The following is a 24,343-nucleotide window of genomic DNA, read 5'->3' as shown; positions in this document are numbered from 1 at the left end:
GCGGAGGAAATGTTACTAGCTACGTTTAGTCCTAGTTCAGGAAGAATGGAGGGCAAACCTTCGTTTCCGAAAAGCAGCACAGGTAAGGGTCTACGCAGGAGAAGTGACTGCTGAAGAGATGGGGCACTACAAAGATGCCTTTGAGAGGTCTGCACATCTTGGTGCCATCTATCCGATGCTGGCGCTGCAGACACACAGAACGTAAGTGTCGCGGGTATGGAAAAGCCCAGGAAGACGGGCAGTGTGTGACAGAGGTGGTGTGAATGCAGGCAGCCCTTGAGGAAGCAAAGCCTAAGGTGTGAAGTGAAGCCACGGACCCAAGAGCGGATCGGGAAGTCAGATCTCCCAGAACACAGACATCTGTTGAGGAAAGCTGCAAGCAGTGAGCAGAGCGATCCCCACAAAGGCCATGGGCCTCCACATGGTCATCTGTGTACCTGCCTCACTGGAACCACATCAGGCTTAAATCCTGATAAACTTAGACCACCAAGCCTAGAAGAGCTCAGTTCTGTGGTTAGATACTGCACAGTCCTCTATAGCTCTAAAACCAGTTAGAAAAAAACATGCCAGGTGGTGGTGGCACACACCTTTAATTCCAGCACTTGGGGAGCAGAGACAAGTGGATCTATGTGAGTTCAAGACCAGCCCAGTCTGCAGAGTGAGTTTCAGGACAGCCAGGACTACACAGAGAAACCCTGTCTCGAAAAAACAAAAACTAAAAAACAAAAAATCCATAGACTAACAAAAATCCAAGGGAATAAAAATTATCTGAACTCCTAAAGGTTATAAGCTATGAACTATATTAATATTTTATTTGTATTTTAAAACAGTAGTTTCAATTACACCCAATTTTATAAAACTTTACATAGTTTCTGCAAGTTATCTTTTCCTAAGAAACAGTTTATTGTTTTATTAGACTAGCAACTGGACCTTGAAGCTCCTTTAAGTATCCTGGCAAACAAAATCATGTGCCTTTGTGACTCTGTAAAAGCCAGTATCTCTTACAGCTGTACACACCTGTAAAAGAGGATGAACACAGAGGGAGCTCCGAGCTCACAGGCCAGCGGCTGTGCTCTGACAGCTCCAGGCCAGCAGGGGACTCAGGCAGCAGGCCTGACTCACAAGTAGAGACTTTGCACACGGTATTTGTGGGTTTTAAAATTCAAGTCAAGGTGAAGTCAAGGGCAAAGAAGTCAAACCAAATACCTCTCATAGATGGTCTTTAAGGTCATCTGATCGGGGATACCTTCAGTCTCTTCCAGATACAGTATGAGCCACGAAGTCCGGTAAGGCCACTGCTCGGTAAGGTTGATCCAGCTGGCTAGCCTGTCCCAGTTGAAGGTGATCTGATTGGCTCTCAGTAACCGCCCTTTAAAGAATATATAAACATTCAACAATTAGTAGACATACTATGTAGAATGTTTAGCATAGTCACATGTAACTCACTTTTAAAATTTGAAAATTTTACCATTTGGTTATAACACAAACCTAAATCTAGTATTTATATGGTTTCTAAAAATCCAGACTTTAAGGATTCAGAGGGCATGGTGGCAGACACCAGTAATCCTGACACACAGGAGGCTGAAGTAGGATATAACAAGTGTGAGGCTAGCCTGAGCTACACTGTGAGAGCCTGTTTCAAAAAATAAACCAAGAAACAAAATAAAACACCATGGTAGCCCTCACTGCTCTAAAACATGACTGCTAAGGACTTCTCCGTGGCCCTCAATGGGACCCCAACCTACTGGTGCATCTCTGCTTTATGACTGATTGATCCCCCTTCTCACTTTGACAGATGCCGTTAGTAACTATCAAGCCAGGTGCAGTGCATCTAAAACCTGGTATCTATCCACTGGACACAAGGCCCGTTTGTAGGGTGTTCAGAGGACCATCTCAGCAATCTCCCCCTGGGCACACTCACTGTGACAACTGCGGCCCTCCAGCTTCCTCCCACCACACTGCCACCTTCACCTGACCTGACAGGACCACAAACAGAGGCTCAGTCCTTAACGGAAAGCACCCCAGTTTTGCACCTCCACCAGTTCAGTTCACACCTACTTGTCTGACAGGCTCTCTCATCATCTAGATCATGCCTCCTCATTCAGTTCTCCCCCTACCTCACATCCTCACTCTCTGAATTTCCACCAGGAGATTCCTGGAAGGTGGGGTCTGCTCTGCTGGATGGGTGACAGGATGTGGATCTGCTATCCCAGTGAGCTATGTCTCAGTGTTTGCCAGCCATGGACACCATAGACTCATCATAAACACTGGTGCTGGGGTAAAGCCCAGAACAAAATAAATGATATGGTCACAGCCTTCCTGAGAAGCATTCACTCAGTGTAACAGGCAATAAATCCAATAAGCACAGAAACCTATGAAGTAACTATGAATATTAATTAAATGGGTCTTTTGGAGGAAGGTGGCAAAAATGAAAAGCTGAACACTAAAATAAGCTTGACAATCTACTTCTGTACAAGGCTGAGTGCCTATCTTTTTAAATATAGGACCTCATGTGGCCTGGCTGGCCTTGGCTTCCAGATACTCCTGACTCTACTTCCAGAGTGTTAGGATTACAGATGTAAACCTCCACATCCAATTCAGTAAGCTGCCCAGGCTGGCCATGAACTTGAAATCCTTTGCCTCTGCCATGTGAGGAGCTAAGATTTAAGTCTGTGCCACCAGGCCTAGCTTCAGCAATCAATTATTTAAAGATATCAACTTCGGGTCTCTTTCTAGTACCCAAAGATGTGTGAACAATCTCAATTCCTTCCTGGGGACTTTGGAGCCAGAAGGCCTCGAAGGAGCAGCAGCTCTAACACCCCTTCCCACCAGTCTCCTGGGCCAACTCCACCCAGGCCGCACTCCCACCTCACAGCCTCTGTAAAGCATGGTTCTAATCTCATTCAGTCTCTGATTCATTCATAATCGATCCCAGATGCTATAGCGGGTATAGCAGTTAAGCAAATCAGACAAAAAACCCTTGCATGAGGGTCTCCCATTCCAGAGAGCAGGCAGACAAGGGAGAGGAGGTGAGAGTGTGAGAAGCCGGCTTTCTGTGGAGCAGGATGATGCAGGGAGAGGAAGAAGAGGAGCCATTCCATTTGAGATGCAGAAGATCTCATGGAAAAGCTAACACCTAAGCAAAAACTTAAGGATTCACACGGAATTATTACAGGCCAAGTAATGACAACTGGTCAAGCAGAAAGTGTAGTCAGGGGCAGCCCAATGTTAAAGAGCAACAGTTAACTGCTATTACCTAGCAACAGTTAGGAGGAAAATCCAGGAAGTGCAGCCAGCACTCTGGACACCAAAGGAAGGAAGCACTTCAAGAAGCAGCACCCAGCACACTGTCACAGCTGCTCGTGGGGCCCAGACAAGGACTGGGGCCTGGCCCCTGCATGCTTCACAGGGAAGCCACCGGGGAACGTGACGTCAGCTTTGCTGGAAGAGTTGGAAAGGACCGGTGGGGGATGGAGAAAGGGTGTGAACTATCAGGAGCTTTGCTGAGGGCAGGCGTGGGGACAGGGGCAGAGCCAGGAGAAGTCCCAGGAAGAGGAAGAAATTGAGTGAGAGGTGCTGCCTTGTTTATGTTTCATTTCTACAACATCCAGAGCAACTTCCGGCAGAAGGAGGACAACAGGACGTATTGTCAAATGAGTATGTCAGGGTTATGGTTGTATCAGGAAACAGTTCCATTGTCCAACTAGCACAGGGAGGCTGAAGTCTCATTTAAAGGGATTTAACTATAAAAATGTTATACTAGGTGCGACCCCATCTCTAATACAGTTTATGTCATGAGCCATAAACTTAGTATAAAGTACAATTCCAGTTGACAGAGTCAACACAAGGAAATATCGGAAGGTACCAAGCATCACTATGCAAGGAAAGAAAGACATTCTATAAGTTACATTGCTTGTCTTAGACTACCTTAATGCTAATTAGTCTTAACATAGCAAAGAGCAGCATCCACACAAATAATTCGGTCACAACAATAATCTCAATTTTTTTTTTTTTTTTTTTTTTTGAATAGGGTTTCTCTGTGTAGCCCTGGCTGTCCTGGAACTCACTCTGTAGACCAGGCTGGCCTCAAACTCACAGATCTGCCTGCCTCTGCCTCCTGAGTGCTAGGATTAAAGGAGTGTACCACCACTGCCTGACTAATAATTTGCATTTTATTACAAACATTTTATTCAAAGTATCATATAAAAACTAAAACATAGCAGTATATAAAGATCTCAATTTCCACACAAATATTAATTATGCTGTTATTTATATAATAATGTAAATTTACCCTAAATATAAAGCAAAGCCTTTTAAAATCATGTAATTTTAAGATAAATTTCCAAATGATATCTGATTGTCAGCTACTTCTCACATCCACTTAATACAAACAAGGTGATGGTCACATGCTCTATTAGCCTTGACTCTTCCTGTGGTGACAGGTGGGAAAACTGGGCAGCAGATCATTCACCACCACTGTGCAAGCCCGAAGTTCAATGCCTACTACCTCTAAAAATGTAAGTGAAATAAAGCTTATTATCTATCACAAAAACGAAAGTCACCTGTCACAGAAACAATATTAAGTAATCGTCTCATGGTCTGAGGACTGATGTCACTGAACCAATCCTCAGTGACCAGCAGCTTCGTGAGATCGAAGGACATCTGCCGGGTGATGGTCCTCTGCATCTGTCTTCTGCGGTAAGTATCCTGGAACAGAACACCACCAGGAAGAGAGTTGAAGAACGCTTAGAATAAGAACAGGATGGGCTGCAGAGTCAACTCAGCCGAGATAGCAGAATTTGCAACAGGAACCCAAAGGAAGGTTATGTGCTTACCAAATGCAGCTACTTCTGAGGCGAGGCTTACAGAGCCGTTACAAAGTAGAGCTGGCAGCAATGCATGGGATGCATGCCCACTGAGAGCTCTACAGTTAGGGAAAGCTTAAGCAATGCATTGGAGCATGCCCACTGAAGGCTGTACAGTTAGGAAAAGTTTAATGTCAAGATGGGAAGTGAGCAGAACTCTATAAAGAGAATCACGGTCAAACTCCATGAACCCTCCAAACTAGAGGACCCCTAAAACACGAAAGCAAGCTCCTGCCTGGTTCTAGGGACCCAGCACCTCTATTTTAGGCTGTTCTAAAGTGTGACACAGTTTTCTCCCAGGCACGGCCACCCTCACATCTCCTTAACGAGCTAAAGGCACTCTGCAGAGTGGGCTGCAGTGGGTAAGAATCCCATCCCCTAAGAGAACAGACTCAACAGAGGCTAATCCTCGAGTCCTGGAGTCTAAGATAGGTGGGTGTAACCACAGGTATCTAAGAACCTGGACTCCCAGGAGAGAAAGTCACAATGAGGAAGCACATACTCCCCTGACGAGCTCCATCAACCGTCATTCATGCTAACTTAAATTCATATCTGTAATGCATGTGAGCACAAAACCAAAGACACAAGGTCTAAAAAGCAATGTCCCAATGGTAGAAAACCGGAAAGAAGAGACAATGCCAGTGTAAGGCACGTCAGCCACCCCTGAGCAACACTATCAGCAACGCTTCCCTGCAGGTGGGCATCTTCCTACTTTATGAACCTTTGTTTTTTGCTCTACCAATAAGACGGAGACTGGGAAGGGCCCAGAATCACACGTGGGTGTGGAGACTACAATACAGACCTGGCCAACACTGGGAAATGAGGAAGAAGCTAAGGAGGAAAAAGCAGAGGTGGCGGGCACCTGCCCAGGAACAAACGCTGGGCTATGACAGCTCACGAGTCATCCGGCAGGGCAGCGTCAGCACCTGACCTGGGAAGAGGCTGCAGAGGACAGACTCCTCCCAGTTCAAGGTCCTTACAGCTCCGGATTCAGGGGCTCTGAGGCAGCCTATGCTGGAAGGGAGCTAGCTCAGCACTGATGTTGATTTCAAGATCTTAACATTGTGTCCACAGAAGAGACACAATCTAATACAGGATGCATTAACTGAAATTTGTCTGAGTAACTGCTAACAAAGCAAAATCAAGGTCAGGGTACAGCATGCTCAAGGCTTGGGTTCATTGCCACACTGTAAGGAAAAGTCAATCGCATAATTAAGTTAGATGGCACAGATGGCACCTTACCCTTCTGTTGAGAGCTGTTTTGCTCCCAAGCTTTGTCATCTCCCCAAGGCTGTTCTGTGAAACTCTTCTGTCAGCGTCCTCCTGCACCCCTGGAAGAAGGCAGTGAGACCTCATGTGGTGCTTGAAGTCAGAGCCCCCAGAGCCTCAGGTGCCTGAGCACTTGTTCCCAGGAGACAGTGCTGCTCAAGGGTTAGGGGCCAAGGCCTGGCTGCAGGAAATGTACCACTGGAGGTGGGCTTGAGGGTTTAAAGAGGCATGCCGTTTTGGGTTTGCTCTGTTTCCTGCTTACAGATTAAAATGTGAACTTTCAACGTGCTACTCCAGCTGCCATGCCCCTGCCACGCCTGCCCACTGCCAGGCCTCCCCCGCAATGGCGCTGGACTCTTCCCTTTCAACTCTCCCTTCTCTAACTGGCCTGCTCACGTGCTCCATCACGGCAACGGCTGTGCACAAGGTTGTCTCATGTGGTATTAGAGAGATGCAAAACAGCAACCATACTTTTCAGGGTAAACAGAGACTACAAGAACCTTCAAGACTACTTCAAGCCTATGTACTTTAGGATTTGATACCTACCTGTGGCATCTGGGCATGAAATGTCCCCATTTGTTGTTGAAGTTACAAGAAATTTTCTTGCATTGCTAAGCCCACGACTATTAAGGAAAACTGGTAAATGAACTATATTGCGCATATAGTCATGTCCATTGATATTTGAATCGCGAAGCACACTGTTCAGGTTCTGGTTGATGGCCTTTATAATAATGTGTGGATCACTTGCAAAAATGGCGATAAAGGGACCTTTTGAAAACAGAACTCGGACCTGTGGTAGAAGAAAGGCATGAACATGACACTAACTTTAAAACTATACAAAATAATATCTTTTTAAAATCTGCACTATCCTTAGCTGGGTGGTGGTGGTGGTGCGTGCCTTTAATGCCAGCAGGCAGAGGCAGGCGGATCTCTAAGTTCAAGACCAGCCTGCTCTACAAAGCAAGTTCCAGGACAGCCAGTGTTATGCAGGGAAACCCTGTCTCAGAAGAAAAAAAAAAATTGTACTGTCCTTTGGTGCTAAGCTTTTTGAATACCATTCATTTTTCATCAAAATTTATTTTCTATAAAAAACAATTTTTATGAATGGCTCAATCTCAGTGTTGGCATTATCATCCACCAATGACAAAAAGAACAAATAGTTAATACTGTTTTCTTTCAGATACCTGCAGCCTACACAGAAGGAATTTTCTGTGAAGACATGTGAGGTCCTGGGCACATCATCTCTGCCGTTTACCACTGTTGTTTGTAACACACCGTAGATTGCCTGTGTTCTGCTTTTTAACAGAAAACTATAAATTCCATGGGTTTCCTCTGTCTTTTCGGAATATAAAGATGACTGTCTGCAAAGCTGAGCCACACTTGTCATTGAGAAATGCTTCACATGGTTTAGTTTACTTTGTTTTTGTTTTTTTCCTAAACCATCATCATGCTGAGATTATTTAAACGTTCTTGATTAAACATTTACTTTTGCAGTATTTCTGCATTTTAAAAAAAATCAGTTCTTTTTACAAAAGAGAAATTCATTAGCGAAACTAGTATTTCTTAAATAGGAAGCACAGTTTCCAACCCAGTTGAGATATTTTGTGAAGTTGGGCATCCTACGTTACCAAAGCACACGTTTGGAGACAGGGAGACGTACAGTGTCCAGCATCTGAAGGACCTTGTCCTGCTCGCAGGCATCCAGGCCATCAATGATGACCACCAGCCTTGTCTGATTCTGAGTGAAGCTGTCAATGGTTTTCGCCATCCTGGCCATCAACTCCACTTCACACTTGAGGACCTGCACAAAGCACAGAAGATACAAGATGAAACACGTTTCTTTAAAAGCACGAGAGAAAGCCACCCAACAAGAGGAGGAGAAATCCACTAAAAACTGTAGCAAGGGTTTCGGTTTCTGGACAGCACTTGACTCTCAGAATGTCACGAGGAAACACTATGATGGGCGTTTACCAAGGACAGAATGGGCTGAGAGACTTGCTTGCCAAAATCACAGACTCTAAAATGACAAAAGACTTGGACTTGAATCCCACCCAAAGCCTACTGACTGCGGCACTACTCTTGGCTCTTTGGTGACATCTAATTTTTAACAAAGCTAAATCTACTCATACCATAAAGTCCAAGAATGATAATCCTTGGTGTTTTCTCAAAAGAGCTAAAAACTTTCATCTACACAAAAACATGGGCAGTTATTTATAGCAACTTTATTAATAACTGCTAAAAATTAAATCAACAAAGACATATTTCGGTACGTAACTGAATAAATATAACTCTTCATCCAGGCAACACTATTAGCAGGCTTAGAAAGCAATGACATTTTAAGCTATGGAAGGGAACATGAAAGTCTATTATTAGGTCAAAGAAGCCAATGAAAGAGCTACACAGTGCATGGCTTCAACTACATGACCTCCTAGAAGACACAGCTACCGACAGGGTAAACTTATCGGCATTTGACTGGGGTTGGGAGCGACAGAGGACTGAAGGTGAGCCAGGGATTTCATGGCAGTAAAAATACTAGAATTCTGGGTATAGAATCAAAGAACTATGCAAACCCAAAGAATGTACGGCACCGAGACTGACTATGTGGGACTGACCCACACAGGTCCACCACCCGAGCAACTGGAGCACTCTGTTGTAACCGCGGCTGGGCGTGAGTAGTAGCACAAGATATACGGGGTATATCCAAATTTTCCTATAAACCTAACAAACTAATTAAGCCAAACTAAATGCAACAGACTTGGGCATGTAGCTTAGTGGTAGGATGCTTGCCTAGTATCCACAAGGCCCCAGGTTCAGTCCCTACCACTGAACAAAGAACAAGGGCATGGCCCGTGAGCAGGGCAACGGCGCAGCGCATCCCACCAGTCTCCTACTGGTGAGCGCTCACCTTCATGAACCCTTCACTCTTCAGTTTATGCAGTCTGGAGGCGGCACTGTGGAGGCGTTTCCGCTGCGAGTTCAGGAGAGAGTCCAGCACTTGCCACCACGTGCGGCAGTTGAGCACCAAGGCCAACCCCACGATAGACGCAATGGATATGAGGACAGCGTTCACTGTCAGATGCTTGGGGTCAATTCTGAATATAGCCAAAAGAGTGATTCCAGCAATAACGCAGCCCACGATGAAAAGAAAGATGATGAAAGATGGGAGACAGCATGTTTTTTTCCATTTCTTTTTACCTGTAATAGAACAAACAGTATTGACAATTATTAACATATCATGTACCCAAAATACCGCATTTATGGTCGGGAGGTTCAATGCATGATCTCATGAAGATGAACGAACATTTATTCCCTTCCTCACCCCTAGAAACACACCAGGAAGGAATAAAGGAAGGGAGGGAGGGAAGGAGTCCTACCCTGAGTATCTTCAGTCTTGAATACTCGAAAAAGCCTGGTAGCCAAAAAGCCAAACTCTCTCTCACAAGCATCTGAGAGGGTCGCGATCATTTCAGCCAAGGAAGTCTCTCCACCTACACTGGAGAGTCTGTTGTAATCTGTAAACAAAAACCTTTGGGGGGGAGATCAAGCAGGAAGTTACTCAGCTATCTAATGCAGAAACTTTAACATATGCATGCCATCTCTATCATTTCTTCTACATTTTCTTTTTCCTTTTTAAAAAGAGTACCTGTTTCCTCTTTTTAAAATTACTTTTTAATTTTATGTGTTTGAGTAATTTGCCTGCATGTATGTCTATGCACCACATGTGTGTCTGGTACCCACGGAAGCCACAAGAGGAAGTCTGATCCCTTAGAACTGGACCTACAGATAATTCTGGGCACCACGTGGGTGCTGGGACTCAAACCCAGGTCCCCAGGATGAGCAGCCAATATTCTTAAGCACTGAGCCATCTCTCCAGCCCCCATTGAGTCCATATTTTCTCGGCGTCTTTCCAAGTTCCCGGGGAGTGGGGCAGGGCGCTGGTCACTTGTCTTCTACTCTGGGCAGACAGCCGCTGAAGTGTTGAGTGTGGGTGTGGATGGCCGGCGAAGGGAGGGTGAGGGCAGAGCTCTGCCTCTTGTCAGAAAGGAGGCAGAAGGGAAAGTGCTCTAAACAGGCCAGAGACTGGAGCAAGGGGCAGCCTTCACTACAGCCAGGAGTTCAAGCCTGCTGGAGACTCAGTGCTTAAGAGTGCGTGCTGTTCTCTGAGAGGTTCAGTCCCCAGCAGCCACAGGGCAGCTCCCAACCACCTGGAACTCCAGTTCCAGGACATCTGACTTCCTCTTCTGAATTCCACAGGCACCGCATGCCCAGACATACATGAGGCAAAGCACCCACACACATAAAATAAAAATCAATAAATCCTAAAAATAGTAAAATTAAATAGACTTTTCTAATATTTTATTTATAGCATTAACATATACCCAAGTTTTTTTGTTTGTTTGTTTTTTGTTTTGTTTTGTTTTGTTTTGTTGGTTTTTCCAGACAGGGTTTCTCTGTGTAGCTTTGCGCCTTTTTCCTGGAACTCACTTGGTAGTCCAGGCTGGCCTCGAACTCACAGAGATCCGCCTGGCTCTGCCTCCCGAGTGCTGGGATTAAAGGCGTGCGCCACCACTGCCGCCACCACCACTCCCTGGCTGATACCAACAATTTATAAATAATTGTAAAATATGATTTTCAGAGCTGTTCTTCAAAACAGTTGGCTTACTCACATCTTTAGTCTCTGAAGTATTTATTTCTGTATTAATTCATTCTTTCCTCCCACCTCTAAATTAAATTCTCACCTCAACCCAGTAGATAAAACATGTTTCAAAATTACAGTCTGGAATGAATATGATGTGGCCTTAACTGACACTATTTTAGTTGTCCTACCCTCTTCAAAACTACTATCTTATTCATTTAAACCATTTTAATTTTCTGTAAATTCCCTCCAATTGTTACTCTATATCAGACACTTTCCTTTAAACTTTTCCTTCTTTAAAAAGTGATTTACTTCATTTTTGACGTGTGCGTGTGTGTGTGTGTGTGTGTGTATGGACACACGTGTGTGGGTGCCTGTGGAGACCAGAAGAGGGTTTCAGACCCCCGGAGCTGGAGTACAGGAGAGGTGAACCACTGGTGAAGGTGCTGGGAATTGAACTCAGGTCCTCTGCAAGAGCAACAGCACTCTCAACCAAGGAGCCATTTCTCCAGCCCCAGATGTTTAAAGAGTTCTCAATTTTACATCTTTTTAACACTTAAATGTACACGCTAATTACAACAGTCTCTCAGTGTTCACTGATAGCTGGGTCTAGGATCAGCAAGTCTCTCACACAAAATGCACACTTCAATCTACTTCAGGCCATCTCTGGATTATGTAGAGTGTCTAATCCAATGAAGGTGCTATGTGAACAGCTGCTATGCTGCATTGTCTGGTGATATCAAGGCAAAATCTGCACATTTTCATACAGGTGCAATTTTTAAAACTAGCTGTAATCCACAGTTAGCTGTGTCAAGAGATGCAGAGCCCAGGGATAAAAAGGCTGGCTGTACTTGTAATTTGTTAATCTTTATTTTTCTCACCTATATTCCTAGCATAGTTTTGATAGTTAGAATGACTTAAATTCATCTAAAATCATGCATATTTTATCTTATTATAATTTAAAACGTCTTACCCTTTTAACAGATTTTTAATTCTTTTTGCTAACCTCTACAGAAGCTTTTTGCTCTGCATTTTCTAGCTTAAGAAATAAAAAAACTTACTTTTATCTAGAACCTTACATCTTTTCTGTATTCCTTAAGTGTCCTTTACCTTGAGATGTTCAATAACTTTAGACATGTACATCTATTTGCAGAGATGACAAAATAGCAGCTCAATGTGAGCAGGGTTTCCAGGCGTGACCGTTCCTTCAAAGAGAACCCAGGCCAGGCCTTGTCCAGACCTGTTCCTGCCAGAACCCTACCCCGTAGGCCAACACCTTTCCAAGGCATCAGCAAGGATGGCAGTGGAGGCGAGGTGTGTTCCATCATGGAGCATTAATCAGGGAAACCCTAGGTTTAAACTCTGGCACTGCTCCCAGGAAAGCCCCAAGTACGTAGCAGGTATCAAGAAAGAGAGAGAGGTTTCTGTACAAATAAAACACCTTAAAAGTACACAGGTTTCTTGTGGGAAAATGACCTCATCTATGGGAACAGGATATAGTATGAAGTGTTTCTCAAAGGTACTGAGGTAAGCTTTTGTTTTGCTTTGTTTTGTTTCATCAAAAAGACTAAGGTACCAATATTTTTTGGAATACAATGCCTTATAAAATTCTCTTAAATCTCTTGCTCATCCTTACTAAAGGTTCCTCCTGTGAAAGGGACTGACTCACCTCACGGGCAAAGCCTTTGTAGTTTGCTCTGGCAGCTCAGGGGGGTTCACAAACATTAGTCTGAAGAGAAGCTCCAAATAGCCAATGTGTCTTGCCAGTCTGGTACTGAGGGCCCAGGCCCAGTTCCAACTCTCTCCTTCCCGCCGTCCACCAAAGTAAATGACGACTGAAATCCACAGTCAGGATTAGTCAGGACGCTTGCTTTCTCAGTCAACTGTGAGTACAGGGGAGCTAACGCTATGTAACTGTGACTGTCCACACTATTCTTAAATCTCCTCCGATGCCCTTCTCAGCACACAGAGGTGTGTGACTCTACGAACCATGAGTGAAAGCCAAGCCCGAGTGTCAGGGGGGTGGTTCAGATGCAAAGGAGACAACTTTGTCACATCTGCAACTGTTTACGTTCTACCTCCCTCAGGAACAAATCTACGTCCCACTTTTTTTTTTTTTTTCTTTTTTGAGACAGGGTTTCTCTGTGGATCTCTCGCTGTCAGGAACTTGCTCTGTGGACCAGGCTGTCCTCCGACTCATAGAGATCCTCCTGCCTCAGCTGGGATTAAAGGCGTGTGTCACAAAACAGTCTGCTTTGCCTTCCTAGCTTGATTTCAGAAAAACTGAAAATTATAGTAACGGTCAAAATGTCTCGACGCCAGCCAACGCCGGCCAGCACCGGCCATGGTGCCATCTCTTCAGCAAGGTCTCCTGCTGGGGCACGCGTGTCACCACCACCGTACCAGACAGTGTGCCAGTTCGACAGTCCTGCTGCGGCATTAGCAAGGAGGTATGCCAGTTCTTAAAGCTCCTCCAGCTAGATGTGAACACTGGTATTCTAAACCAACTTACAAAGTAGCAAAAAGATCAATGTTTTTCAGCCAATTATGAAAACCAAGTCGATTTTTAAGAACCAGATGTTTTAAGTAACACTGAAAGGATGGAAAGAGATTTCAGAAAACCAAAGACTTACTGAAGAATATATATAAGAGAGCCAGGAGACTCAGCGAAACTGCTATGGCCAGATTTGTGTCGACGGCGAAAGCAAACGCTAGGCCCAGCCCCCCACACAGCAGCAGGGTGAGGAACACTATGAGCCATGAGAACTGGAAAAGGGGTTCGATCTGCTGCCCTGCAAAAGTCTTCATTTCATCTGAAAGAGAAGTAAGGGAGGTTATTAACGTTTAACTCTCCTGTCCGGATACAAATGTGTGCTGGACCCTAACTACCCTAGACAACACTGCTGGTGCTCACACATTTAAACCAAAGTTTTCTCCTAATCGACCTGAGCATCCTGTCCCCTGGTGCACACCTGCCCTTCCTTCCCACAGTCCTGAAGATCATAAAACGCTTATGTCCATTTTCTCATCTGTCAAGGTTTCACTGATCCTGGTTTTTATGGCTTGTACTAAATAAAACATTGTTCCCATATGCAAAAACAGAAACAGTACTCCATCTCCAAACTACACATCCCCTCCATTCCTCTTGGACTCCCTCAACCTCCCACTGCAGTACTCAAAAGTACATCAAGTATAACAAGAACCAGAGTCATTCTTTCTACAACACTTGAGGTCATGTTCATTACACACTGAAGCCTGTCCTTGAAGAGCCGAAGGGACATGTGTTAGGACCAGGGATGAGGCTTCTCACAGATGGAAAGGCCTATTAGCAAGGGCAATCGGTCCTGACTGCACACAGAGCTCATGGAAGGCCTGCAAATTGACAGTGTGTGAAGAACCCACTTCACTACCAAGCTCTGCCGGGGGTGTGCTGGGTGCCGGCCACACTGGACCTGATTTAGAAGAAAACCCATGGAAGGACGGACCGGAGGCAGTGAGGGACAGACCACTGCCTCAGAGCTTTTACTGCACAGGAAAAGGCTGTCTGCGAGGACACGAGAAAAGTGTTTCTTTACCTTCTAGTTTCTTGAGTAAGAAAGACTTCCCACTTCCCCACTGTGCGTACAACCCCACACAAATGGGTGGCTGCATGGTAGGTTCACTGAGAATGTCTGCCAGGGCGCTGCTGTACAAATCATAACCGAGCATGTCACCGTCGGTTTCCGTAGGAGACAAGTGTCCTGTAATTAGGAGCACATCACATACTTAAACAGTGGTATCACTTACGAAGGACACCAATTCTAACCTACTTAACTGGGGTGGGGAGAGGAGGGGATCTTATCATGAACATTTAAGTCTATGGATAAACAGCTTCAGAATTTCTTACACAAATACTGTATTTTGAGGAACATAATATTTCTATTATATCTATTACTTCATGATAAGACACACCATCCTGAAGCACAGCTTTCTTCTCTGTCACTCACTACATACTCCAGGGCTGGGACCCTGTTCTGCAGTAGAGCACTTGCTGGCATGCAGAGACATTTCAACTCCAGATATATTTTTAAAGAGTAGTACATATATTAAAAAGTATTAATGAAGACTATAAAAGACAATAAAGGCAGAATAATTCTTGACAGAAAGAGTTAATGACTCAGATACTAATTCTTCCTAAATTAAGGAAATTCAAACAAATAAACAAAAAACCCCCATGGGATTATTTTTAAAAATGGAAAACCATGAAGATGTAAGAGGAGCTGGAGAGTAGTTAGTAGAGGTTCCTGCTCTTTCTGATGACCCAAGTTTGGTTCCCAGCATCCACACCAAGCAGCTCAAAGTGGCCTATAATTCTAGTTCTAGGGGATCCAATACCCTCTTTTGGTACACACACAAACACACACACACACACACACACACACACACACACACACACACACACGGCATATATTCATAGACACAGAAACATACACATACATAAATTTTAGAAAACCTTTTTAAAAGTGTAAGAAGAGCTAGGAAGTGTTTAATTTGTTAGTATGGCCATGGGAGAGGGCCACATATATGTAGGTTGGTCAGAGGACAACTCAGTGGATCAGTTCTTTTCTCCCACCTGGGAATCAGGCTCAGTCACCAGGCTAGAGGAGCAGGAGCCTTTACTGTTGGAGACGCCTCACCAGCCCAGAAATAGCTTTTTTAAAAAATTCTGTGGGTGGGAACTAGGAAGACACATACATACATGTAGGCAAAACACTCACAGAAAAATAAAAATAAACAGATCTAATAAAAACTTTAAAATTCTTTTTTGGGCCAGATATGTTGGGCCATTGTCTTTCCATGTCTTTACTAGAAATTCATTATCTGAGAACTCCAACAGGAGTGCTCAGTTACTCAGAGGTAAAGCTTTTCTCTAGGATTGACAGGCCCTGGGTTCAACCTCCAGCAAAACACACACTCACACAGACACACGGATCCACGCATATACAACACGCACACACAGACACACACACAACTGTGCGTGCACGGGCTCAGTGGAGGACAGAGCCCTCGCTCACTGGCTCCGAATATCTGTGTCAGAATGCTTTTCTGGTGACTGCAGTCGATGTTGTAGGGGGTCTCGCCGGCTTTGTTGGGCCTGTAGAGCAGCCGCCCATCTTTGGGGTTCCGTAGAAGAAGTTCCGCCAGTCTCCGGCTCCTCCCCCGGATGGCGACGTGCAGGGGGGTGTCACCTTTCTGTAAAGAAGCAGCACAGGCTGTACTCGCTCCTCCTCAGGGCCAGCTCTGAGCAACACTTTCCATGCCTCTATAAAGCAGACAGTCTGGAGTCTACGGTTTTCATAAATGGTGCTAACATAGTACAAACTGGGACCTCTGTGTTCTTCAGTTTCTTTCCCTAGCTCTCTGCAAGTGCTTCTCAGAAATATTCCCTTCCTGGCTTCTAGAGCACAGCTTCTTCTCTGTCTGCAGCTCACTGACAGAGCAGCAATCTTTGCCATGCATGCCCCCCGGGCCAGGACCCACTCCTCCACACCCCTCTTCCATCACAACAGTCACTGTCCAAGGATGTCAACCACTTTCCTCGACTGGTTCATGCTCTAGTTCACGGCCGACTCCCACCAGCTTCTGTGCCAGTTCCCATCCATTGTGACCAAACCCATCAGTCCCTGTCACCTTTGCAAGCATCTGCCGTCATGGAGTCCTTAAATCCCATGACCACATTCTTCATCATGTCACATCTGTCCTCGTCCGCCAGTATCTCCAAGTCTCTTCACCCTCACTGCCTACTGTCAACTGCCTCTCCTACGAGACTCCCCAGCCGCGGGAGTCTCCACATCCCACACTAACTGGAGACGCACAGAAGACAGCACAGCTGATGAAAGGCTCTGTATAAAGTGGTCTAGACAGCTGATGACGTAGAAGGGAGAAACTGGAGGGTCTTGTCAGCTTTTCACCCCACACTTCCCAATCGCTGCTGCTCTGTCTGTCTGTCTGTCTACCAGCCCTCAAACTCAACACATCCAAACCATCCAACTCCATTCCCCATTCTCAAACCTGTAAGAGGACAAAATCTCCTCAGCACACAAAACCTCGGGAAAACATAAGCAAACCCACAAATATGCTAAAACTAAACAGAGAACAATAGCTAGCTGACCATCTTTATTTCAGTGTATTTTTGTGAAATAGTACATGAAAAGCCAGATTCAAAACTCACATAGACGTCACTTCAAATACCAAAGAGACAGCGCCCCAGATCAGTGAGCTAGTACTTCACTTGGCATGTGCAAAGGCCCTGGACTCTCTGCCCTCTTACGGGGTTGGGGATTTAGCTCAGTGGTAGAGCGCTTGCCTAACAAGTGCAAGGCCCTGGGTTTGGTCCTCAGCTCCAAAAAAAAACCAGAAGAACTCCTCCTACAGCACAAGAGGGAGAGCACATCAGTTCCCAGCGCAGTGTGTTCACTGAACAACTGTCCCTTACTGTGCGCATCTGTCAGCAAGTATGTGCTGACTGTCTCCCACAGTGACACACAAGCAGATTCTAGACAAAACCCTCAGGAAACTCACTAACACACACAACAGCCACTTATGAACAACGGATCCCATGATGCTTCTATATGGAGAACTTCACTGTGTTTCTCATCCCAAAGCGGAGGAGACACAGCATCGGCTGGGTCGTGGCACAAGAGGAAAGAAGGAAATTACAGTGAGTTGTCCACAAATAGGTAATACAAAAAGTTTTCTTGCTTTGTTTAGCCCTGGCTGGCCTAGAAATTCTCTCTGTAGGTCAGACTGGCCTCACATTCATAGAGATCTGCCCGCCTCTGACCCCAAGGGCTGGGATTAATGGCGTGCGCCACTGCATCCAGCAGAAGTTTCAATTTCAAAAGTCTTTGCAGAAGCTTCAATTTCAAAAGTCTTTTTTAACTTTATGTCCTTCCTAATTGAAATTTTTTTCACTTTACTTATGTGTCTGTGTGTGGATTGTGCATGTGAATCTGTGTCCTCAGGGAAACAGGAAAAAGGCATCAGATCTCCTGGAGCTGGAGATACAGGCAGCTGTGAGCTGCCCTCTGTGGTGCTGGGAACTGGACCATCCACGCCAGTCTATAGTCTACTTGGAGAACACTCCCTCCTCAGCCCCTCGGTATCCTCTGTGGACTTGAGGTAAGCTGCCCCTGAGATGTCCTCCTCACGTGGTGGTCCAGGACAGAAGGAGAACAGTAGCACACTAAGCCTGCTCACTCCACATGATGTTGGGACAGACTCACAACACCCTGTGTGAGCCCAGCCAGTCATCTCATCCCACACACGATCAAAGTCCATCTCAGCGCTCCAGCACATGTGCAGTCAGCGCATGCACCGCCATCTCTGCACAGGTGCCCTGCATAGGTGTCCTACCTTGTCCGCGGCAGACACCTTAGCTCCCTTATCCAGCAGCAGCTCCACCACCTCGATATTTCTCATCTTGGTGGCCTTTATCAGTGGCGTCTCGCCATCCTGTGGGCAGAGACAAGGTTTAAAGAACAGGGCTTTCCTCTGCTTTGGTCACTCTGCACTCACATAGTCTCCTTTCGCAGCCAGTGGTTTGTATGGAAAGAGCTCCGTTACTAAGGCTTCTTCCCCTTTCTATCAGAATTACAATGCATTTCTGCCACACAACACTCACACACACAGCTAATCACAACCACCACAGTCTCGTACAGTTTCACACGATGTGAGTGAAGTTAAAATGGCTGAGGTGGGAGCCAAGCAGGACTGCAGATGTTGTTTAAAGCAAATGTGTTCTGCATTCCAAACAGAGTGCAGGAACCCAGGGCAGCCACCTCTTCCCGGCTCCTGACTAGCGGACAGTGTACTCTGACACAGGGCGTCATCACGGCAGCTCTGCCGTCCCTCAGCTGACAGAACAGAGTGCTCTCTGTACCTTTGTGCATATTTCCGTGTCAGGATTGCACTGCAGAATGTCCCTCACCATTGTCGCATTTCCCTTTTCAACAGCCCAATACAAGGCAGTCTTATTGTCCTGTAGAATGAAAGAAAGTCACATAAGAAGCGGTATTAAAAACTGTTCTTTAGGAATGTAAAGAGGTGAGAAGTATTATCAATCTACATGATTTCTAGGATTTACTTTTGAGACATTCCTTATGAAAGGATCCTAGAGAGATTTAGCATTACGTAAGTAAAAAGTAGCAAGCCACAGAGCTGATAAGTTGTGCTTGTTTTCTCTTTGTGCTGTGGGGTGGTGCCCAGGGCCACACATTCTAAGCAAGCACTAGGTCACCGTGCCACATTCACAGCCCTAAAATACACTTGTGTAATGCAATCAGATTTCAGGAATATAACATAGGTTAGAAGTCACCGATACCTGAACTCTGCTATTTTGGATAAGCCATTATTAAACATGCTGACCCAGGTAATTCCATCTACAATGACAGCCAATAGATCTGTCCAACTCTTCTGAAGACAGTAAGTAGGAATGAATTCCTTACAAACACAGATGTTATTATTTGTAGCTTTTTTTTTTTTTTCTCGAGATAGGGTTTCTCTGTGTAGCTTTGTGCCTTTCCTGGAACTCGCTTTGTAGACCAGCCTGGCCTCAAACTCACAGAGATCTGCCTGCCTCTGCCTCCCGAGTGCTGGTATTAAAGGCGTGTGCAACCACCAGCCGACCTATTTGTAGCTTTCTTAACCTAGACCACTGGTACCCTATACTGTCTTGAACAGATCCTTCAGCAACCTATCTGGCTCCTTTGATTCACACAGATCTGGAAAGCACAGCTAGAGCACGTCAATTAAAACTGATTAAAAGTAGATGCACAAGGGGGCTGGAGAGATGGCTCAGTGGTTAAGAGCACTGGCTGCTCTTCCAAAGGTCCTGAGTTCAATTCCCAGCAAACACATGGTGGTTCACAACCATCAGTAATGAGATCTGGTGCCCTCTTCTGTATACATAATAAATAAATAAATCTTAAAAAATCCCAAAAAACTCTGAACTTAAATAAAAAAAGAAAAACCAAAAAGAAAAAAAGAATATACATATAAAAAAACAAAAAAAAGTAGATGCACAAGGCTGACAGAGTAACCAGTGGCCTGACACAGGTGATCCAGGACCATCCGTTAGTGAAAATCTGCCTTGGGCTGATAAGACAACTCCTGCAGCCGCCACACCAGGTTTCAATATGTCCCTAGACAGTTCCCAGCCTAACCAATGTGCATGAGCTGCCCAGCTCTTAGGGTGCCACCCACACATCCCCAGCACACTTCTCTCTTATCCCATCTCTCTTTCATCCCACCATCAGCGACAGGCTGATGGAAAAGACTGTGGAAAGCTCAGAGACCAGAAGAGGGTGTCAGATCCCTTGGAGCCAGAGTTAAGGCAAACTGTGAGCCACCAGGCATGGGTGCAGGATCTGAGCCCCAGTCCCCTCTGAGAGCAGCAAGCACCCTGACCAGTAAACCACCCCCAGCCTCTTGTTTTATTTTCTGAGGCAGGTTTTCAATCTATAGCCTAGAGTGGTGTGGAACTTTTTTTACTTGTATCTGAATTTAAGTGGACATTAATTCTGGACCTTTAGTGTCACTAAACATAAAAACAACCGTACCACACAGCCAATGCCTTAGGACACACATCATCTCCACAGAAAGGAGGAGGAGAGACATCCTGACACTTGACACATGCGCTCACAGTCCCCGAATCTGAGCACACATACCTGCCCTCTAATGTCTATATCAGCGTATTTTTGGAGGAGTGCTCGAACGATCTCAATGTGACCACCTCTGACAGCTCCAATCAGTACAGTGTCCCCACTCTACAAGGACAAATACAAGGTCCATTAGTAAACAAATAAACATAGTTCTGAAATTAAGGTCACTCATTTATTAGTATAATAGCTTCTTCTACAAACCTCTTTTAAAAAGAGTATCACTATCTGATATTAGCAACCCTCTGAGTAAGAGAGAGGACATTAGTCCTTAGAATAAGGACTCGTGAAATCCCATGAGGGAAACTTAAAAGGACAAAGTACTCAGATGGAATCTAGTCTCTGAAGACAATTTCCCATCACACATATAATTGAATTCACAGACACTGGCTGGCAATTTGGATGTTACATAATAAATCCCTTTCAAGTACTTTCACGTCATAAAAGCAACAGGTTCTAAATTGGGAGTGCAGAGCTAGCATGCTGTTGTGGCTCCCAGGCCAGTCAGTGTCTGTGGATACATACAAACTACTTCATCCTCCTGTACAAGAGCTGAACCAAGTTAAATTCCTCACAGCACGCTTCCTCAGAGGACACTCAACCAGCAACAGCCATTTTTGAATCAAGGCTTCCCACTACTACAAATGCTAATTTTTGCCATGGGCTCAAGTATCTTATTATTTCATTGCTAAACTATAGATCAGTTGCAGACTTTTGTGTTAAGTAAGCCATGAGCTGTTGCCTGCTTTGGTTCTGAGGGCCCCAGTGTGCTGCGAGTCAACTATTCCTTGAGGGCTATATGTTTAGCACTGTGGTATAGGATATTTGTTGCCCCACTAACAGCTTAAACAAACCCAAGGCAGACCAGTTCTAGTTAAGAATGTAAGCAGTGGTGTGGGTGAGAACCAGTGAATCCCTGCTCCAGTGTGCCAGGCACCATTCTAGGCACTGGAATCAAGACAGACAAAGTCCCAACTCTCAGAAAACTTACAGTCTAACAAAGAAAGACACCATACAATAAAATACATAAACCAAGACAAACACTATACAAACAGAATCACATATCTGATCAAAAATAAGTGGGTACCCCTCTGGACAGGATAGCTAAGGATGACCTTAGAACTAGGTAGATGTGAGTAGAGGTGTGATGACAAACAGGAGCGTTCTCAAATGACAGCAGAGCAGGTGCACATGGCCCTTCCCCACAGCAGGACAAGAGCAGCATGAACAAGAAGAGAAGGCACTTAACAGGACTGCACCCTCCTAAGTGGGGGAGTGTGACACAAAATAAGGACTCAAGTAAGGACGGTGACACGCAAGGTCTATAAATTAAAAATGTAGTATGTATCCAAAGTGCAAGAGAAAGCCTTGGATGGCTTCAACTCAGGAGCGCATGCACTCGACAGCATGCAGACATGGAGCAGAGGCAACAGAGGAGTATGGGACATGCATGCATTCAACAGCATGCAGACATAGAGCAGAGGCAATAGAGGAGTATAGGGCATGCATGCATTCAACAGCATGTAGACACGGAGCAGAGGCAACAGAGGAGTATGAGACATGCATGTATTCAACAGCACACAGACATAGAGCAGAGGCAACAGAGGAGTCTGCTATGATTTGTTTTAATAACAGGGAGGGTAAGTTTTATGTGAGTCAAGAGAACTGCGTGGGCAGGTAAAGGAAAGGTAAAGCAGGAATGGGCAGTAACGCCATTCGCTGAGATGCAGAAAACGGAGGGGGAAACAGCTTGAGGTATTTAAAAAACAAAAGCAACCCCACTTCCATTTTATTTAGCCACAAGTTTTAAAAGCTTACTAACTATACATTCAAGTGGAGAGTTCTTCAGGAAAGAAGTCAGGCAAGAGAAAAAAATCTTAAGTATAAGGTAGTATTTAAGTCCTGGGACAATGAATAACACCAGCTGTGAAAAACACCTACAAGGGTATTCATCTAAGAGAGTTACAAACTAACCATATGTGACATTCACAGTAACAAAATTACTTGACAACAATAACAAGACTCTCGGTGGCACCCTTACCCTGTCGGGTATGTTCACGTAGGTCCCAGCGTCCAGCAGGTCCTGTACAATCTCCACATGTCCCTCCTTTGATGCAATCATTAACGCCGTGTTCCCGTCCTTATCGGTCAGGTTGACATTCGGATTCCTCTTCAGGATCTCTTTCACCGACTCTGTGTAGCCGCCTTTCACTGCCACAATAAGTGCAGTCATCGAATTCTTAGAAGAAAAACAAAGAAGTTAGGATGTTCTGGAAAACATATATACCATGATCAGAAAACTATTTTCAGTTATCAACAGTTGGGGGGCCGGTGAGGTGCTCTTCCAGAGGACTGAAGTTTGGTTCCCAGCACCCACACTGGGTGACTCACAACCACCTGTCACTCCAGCTCCAGGGAACCTGATGCCCTCTTCTGGCCTCTGCAGGCACTAACCCACATGTGTACATCCACAGGCAAACACAGGCACATACACATAGTTTTAAAAATATAAATCACATTTTAACAGTTGGTGGTGCTGGCCTATAATCTAGGGCCTTGAGCATGCTAGGTAAGGGCTCTACCACTCTTATGATCTTTCAGCCATTAAAAGTTACTTCTGATAGGGTCAACAAGAAGGCTTAGCTTATAAAGACCCCTGCTGCCAAGCCTGATGACCTCAATTTGATCCCTAGGCCTCATGTGGTGGAAGGAGAGAACCAACTCTCGTAAGTTGTCCTCTGAACACCCTTCCAATAAACAAATACACAAATGTATTAAATTTTTAAAAGTTACTTCGGACAAGATGCCAATATAAATAACCAGACCTAAGCCAAAAGTGGCAGGTGGCATGTGTTCAGGTTTCAAAGAAATCATTCTTTACGATTTGTTGTTGTTGTTGTTGCTGTGCATGTGCATAGGCATATGTATACGTGGATACATGGAGGGCAAGTCATGGGAGTTTATTTTCTCTTTGTACCACGTGCATCCCAAGGACAGAACTCAGGTCACCAGGCTCAGCAGCAAGCATTGAGCCGCTGAGCCATCCCATGTTTCCAGTTTTCAAGACATATGGCTTCTGTTGAGTCATTGGACTATCCTGAGGTTCAGTTCTTCCAGTGATAATGGACTCACTCATAGGAAACAAACCCTTTCACAGATGTAACAAAGTTGAAAGAAGGACTCAAAATTCAACACTTAACAATTTAAATAATGCAAAATAAAATGGATCAGACTTGAAACTAAGAGGTTTTTTAATAATAAAACGTTTAGGAAAAACTCAAATGATAAATTAAGAGCTAGAGCATATCTCAAAGTTTATAATAAAAGTTTAATAAGTGATCTTCAACAGTACTTAAAAGCCCATTAACATATTCTAAGTAGTCCTTTAAAATACTAGACACCTTCCTCACATATTAAAACAGAACTGGCCATCATCGAATTATCACAATAGCAAGCTGCTCATCTATTTGATAACTCAGGAGAGAGGCCAGTGGACCTGGGACCCACTGTGGCTTCAGCCTGATGAACAGTTCCTTGAAGGCCATCATGGACGAGAGGACACGCTGGACTCGATTGCCCTAGGAAATGCAGTATGAGCTACATAGTTTAACTTGGCTGCAGGTGTCCTGAGAGTTGGTGTTATCTCCTCTCAGACTCCATCATGAGCTGTCTCACATAATATACTAGTTACACACGTAGTAGTCCTCGGTACTTTAAAAGTGCTTGCGGCACACAAATATTAGTTCCTGAACCATTCTAAGAACCGCTAAGGAAAAGCCACTTGTCAGGCTCCTCATGGCTCTCTCACACTCTTGGCACAGATGAGGTACACAGCTGGTGCTCAATAATGAACTAATAGCCAGGTGGTGATGATG

General features: G+C 44.9%; 1 protein-coding gene across 13 annotated transcripts in view; it reads right to left on the bottom strand.

Moving 5' to 3' along the window:
- The window catches only part of Kidins220 (kinase D interacting substrate 220), a 90,423-nt gene that overhangs the window by 42,451 nt on the left and 23,629 nt on the right, over positions 1–24,343 (bottom strand). For all 13 annotated transcript variants that reach the window (XM_036170764.1, XM_036170751.1, XM_036170753.1 and 10 more), the window contains exons 8-22: positions 22,510–22,707; positions 20,478–20,576; positions 18,692–18,790; positions 18,166–18,264; positions 15,825–16,002; positions 14,346–14,510; positions 13,404–13,583; positions 12,440–12,605; positions 9,509–9,660; positions 9,040–9,329; positions 7,795–7,935; positions 6,681–6,924; positions 6,108–6,196; positions 4,563–4,707; positions 1,207–1,369 (exon numbers count right to left, since the gene is read on the bottom strand). In XM_036170764.1, the coding sequence (XP_036026657.1) occupies positions 1,207–1,369; positions 4,563–4,707; positions 6,108–6,196; positions 6,681–6,924; positions 7,795–7,935; positions 9,040–9,329; positions 9,509–9,660; positions 12,440–12,605; positions 13,404–13,583; positions 14,346–14,510; positions 15,825–16,002; positions 18,166–18,264; positions 18,692–18,790; positions 20,478–20,576; positions 22,510–22,707 (2,408 nt within the window). The remainder of the gene's footprint in view (positions 1–1,206; positions 1,370–4,562; positions 4,708–6,107; positions 6,197–6,680; positions 6,925–7,794; positions 7,936–9,039; positions 9,330–9,508; positions 9,661–12,439; positions 12,606–13,403; positions 13,584–14,345; positions 14,511–15,824; positions 16,003–18,165; positions 18,265–18,691; positions 18,791–20,477; positions 20,577–22,509; positions 22,708–24,343) is intronic.

This window comes from Onychomys torridus, chromosome 21 (genome assembly GCF_903995425.1).
Source record: "Onychomys torridus chromosome 21, mOncTor1.1, whole genome shotgun sequence".
NCBI lineage: Eukaryota > Metazoa > Chordata > Mammalia > Rodentia > Cricetidae > Onychomys > Onychomys torridus.
This window is presented reverse-complemented; position numbering and strand designations above follow the sequence as displayed.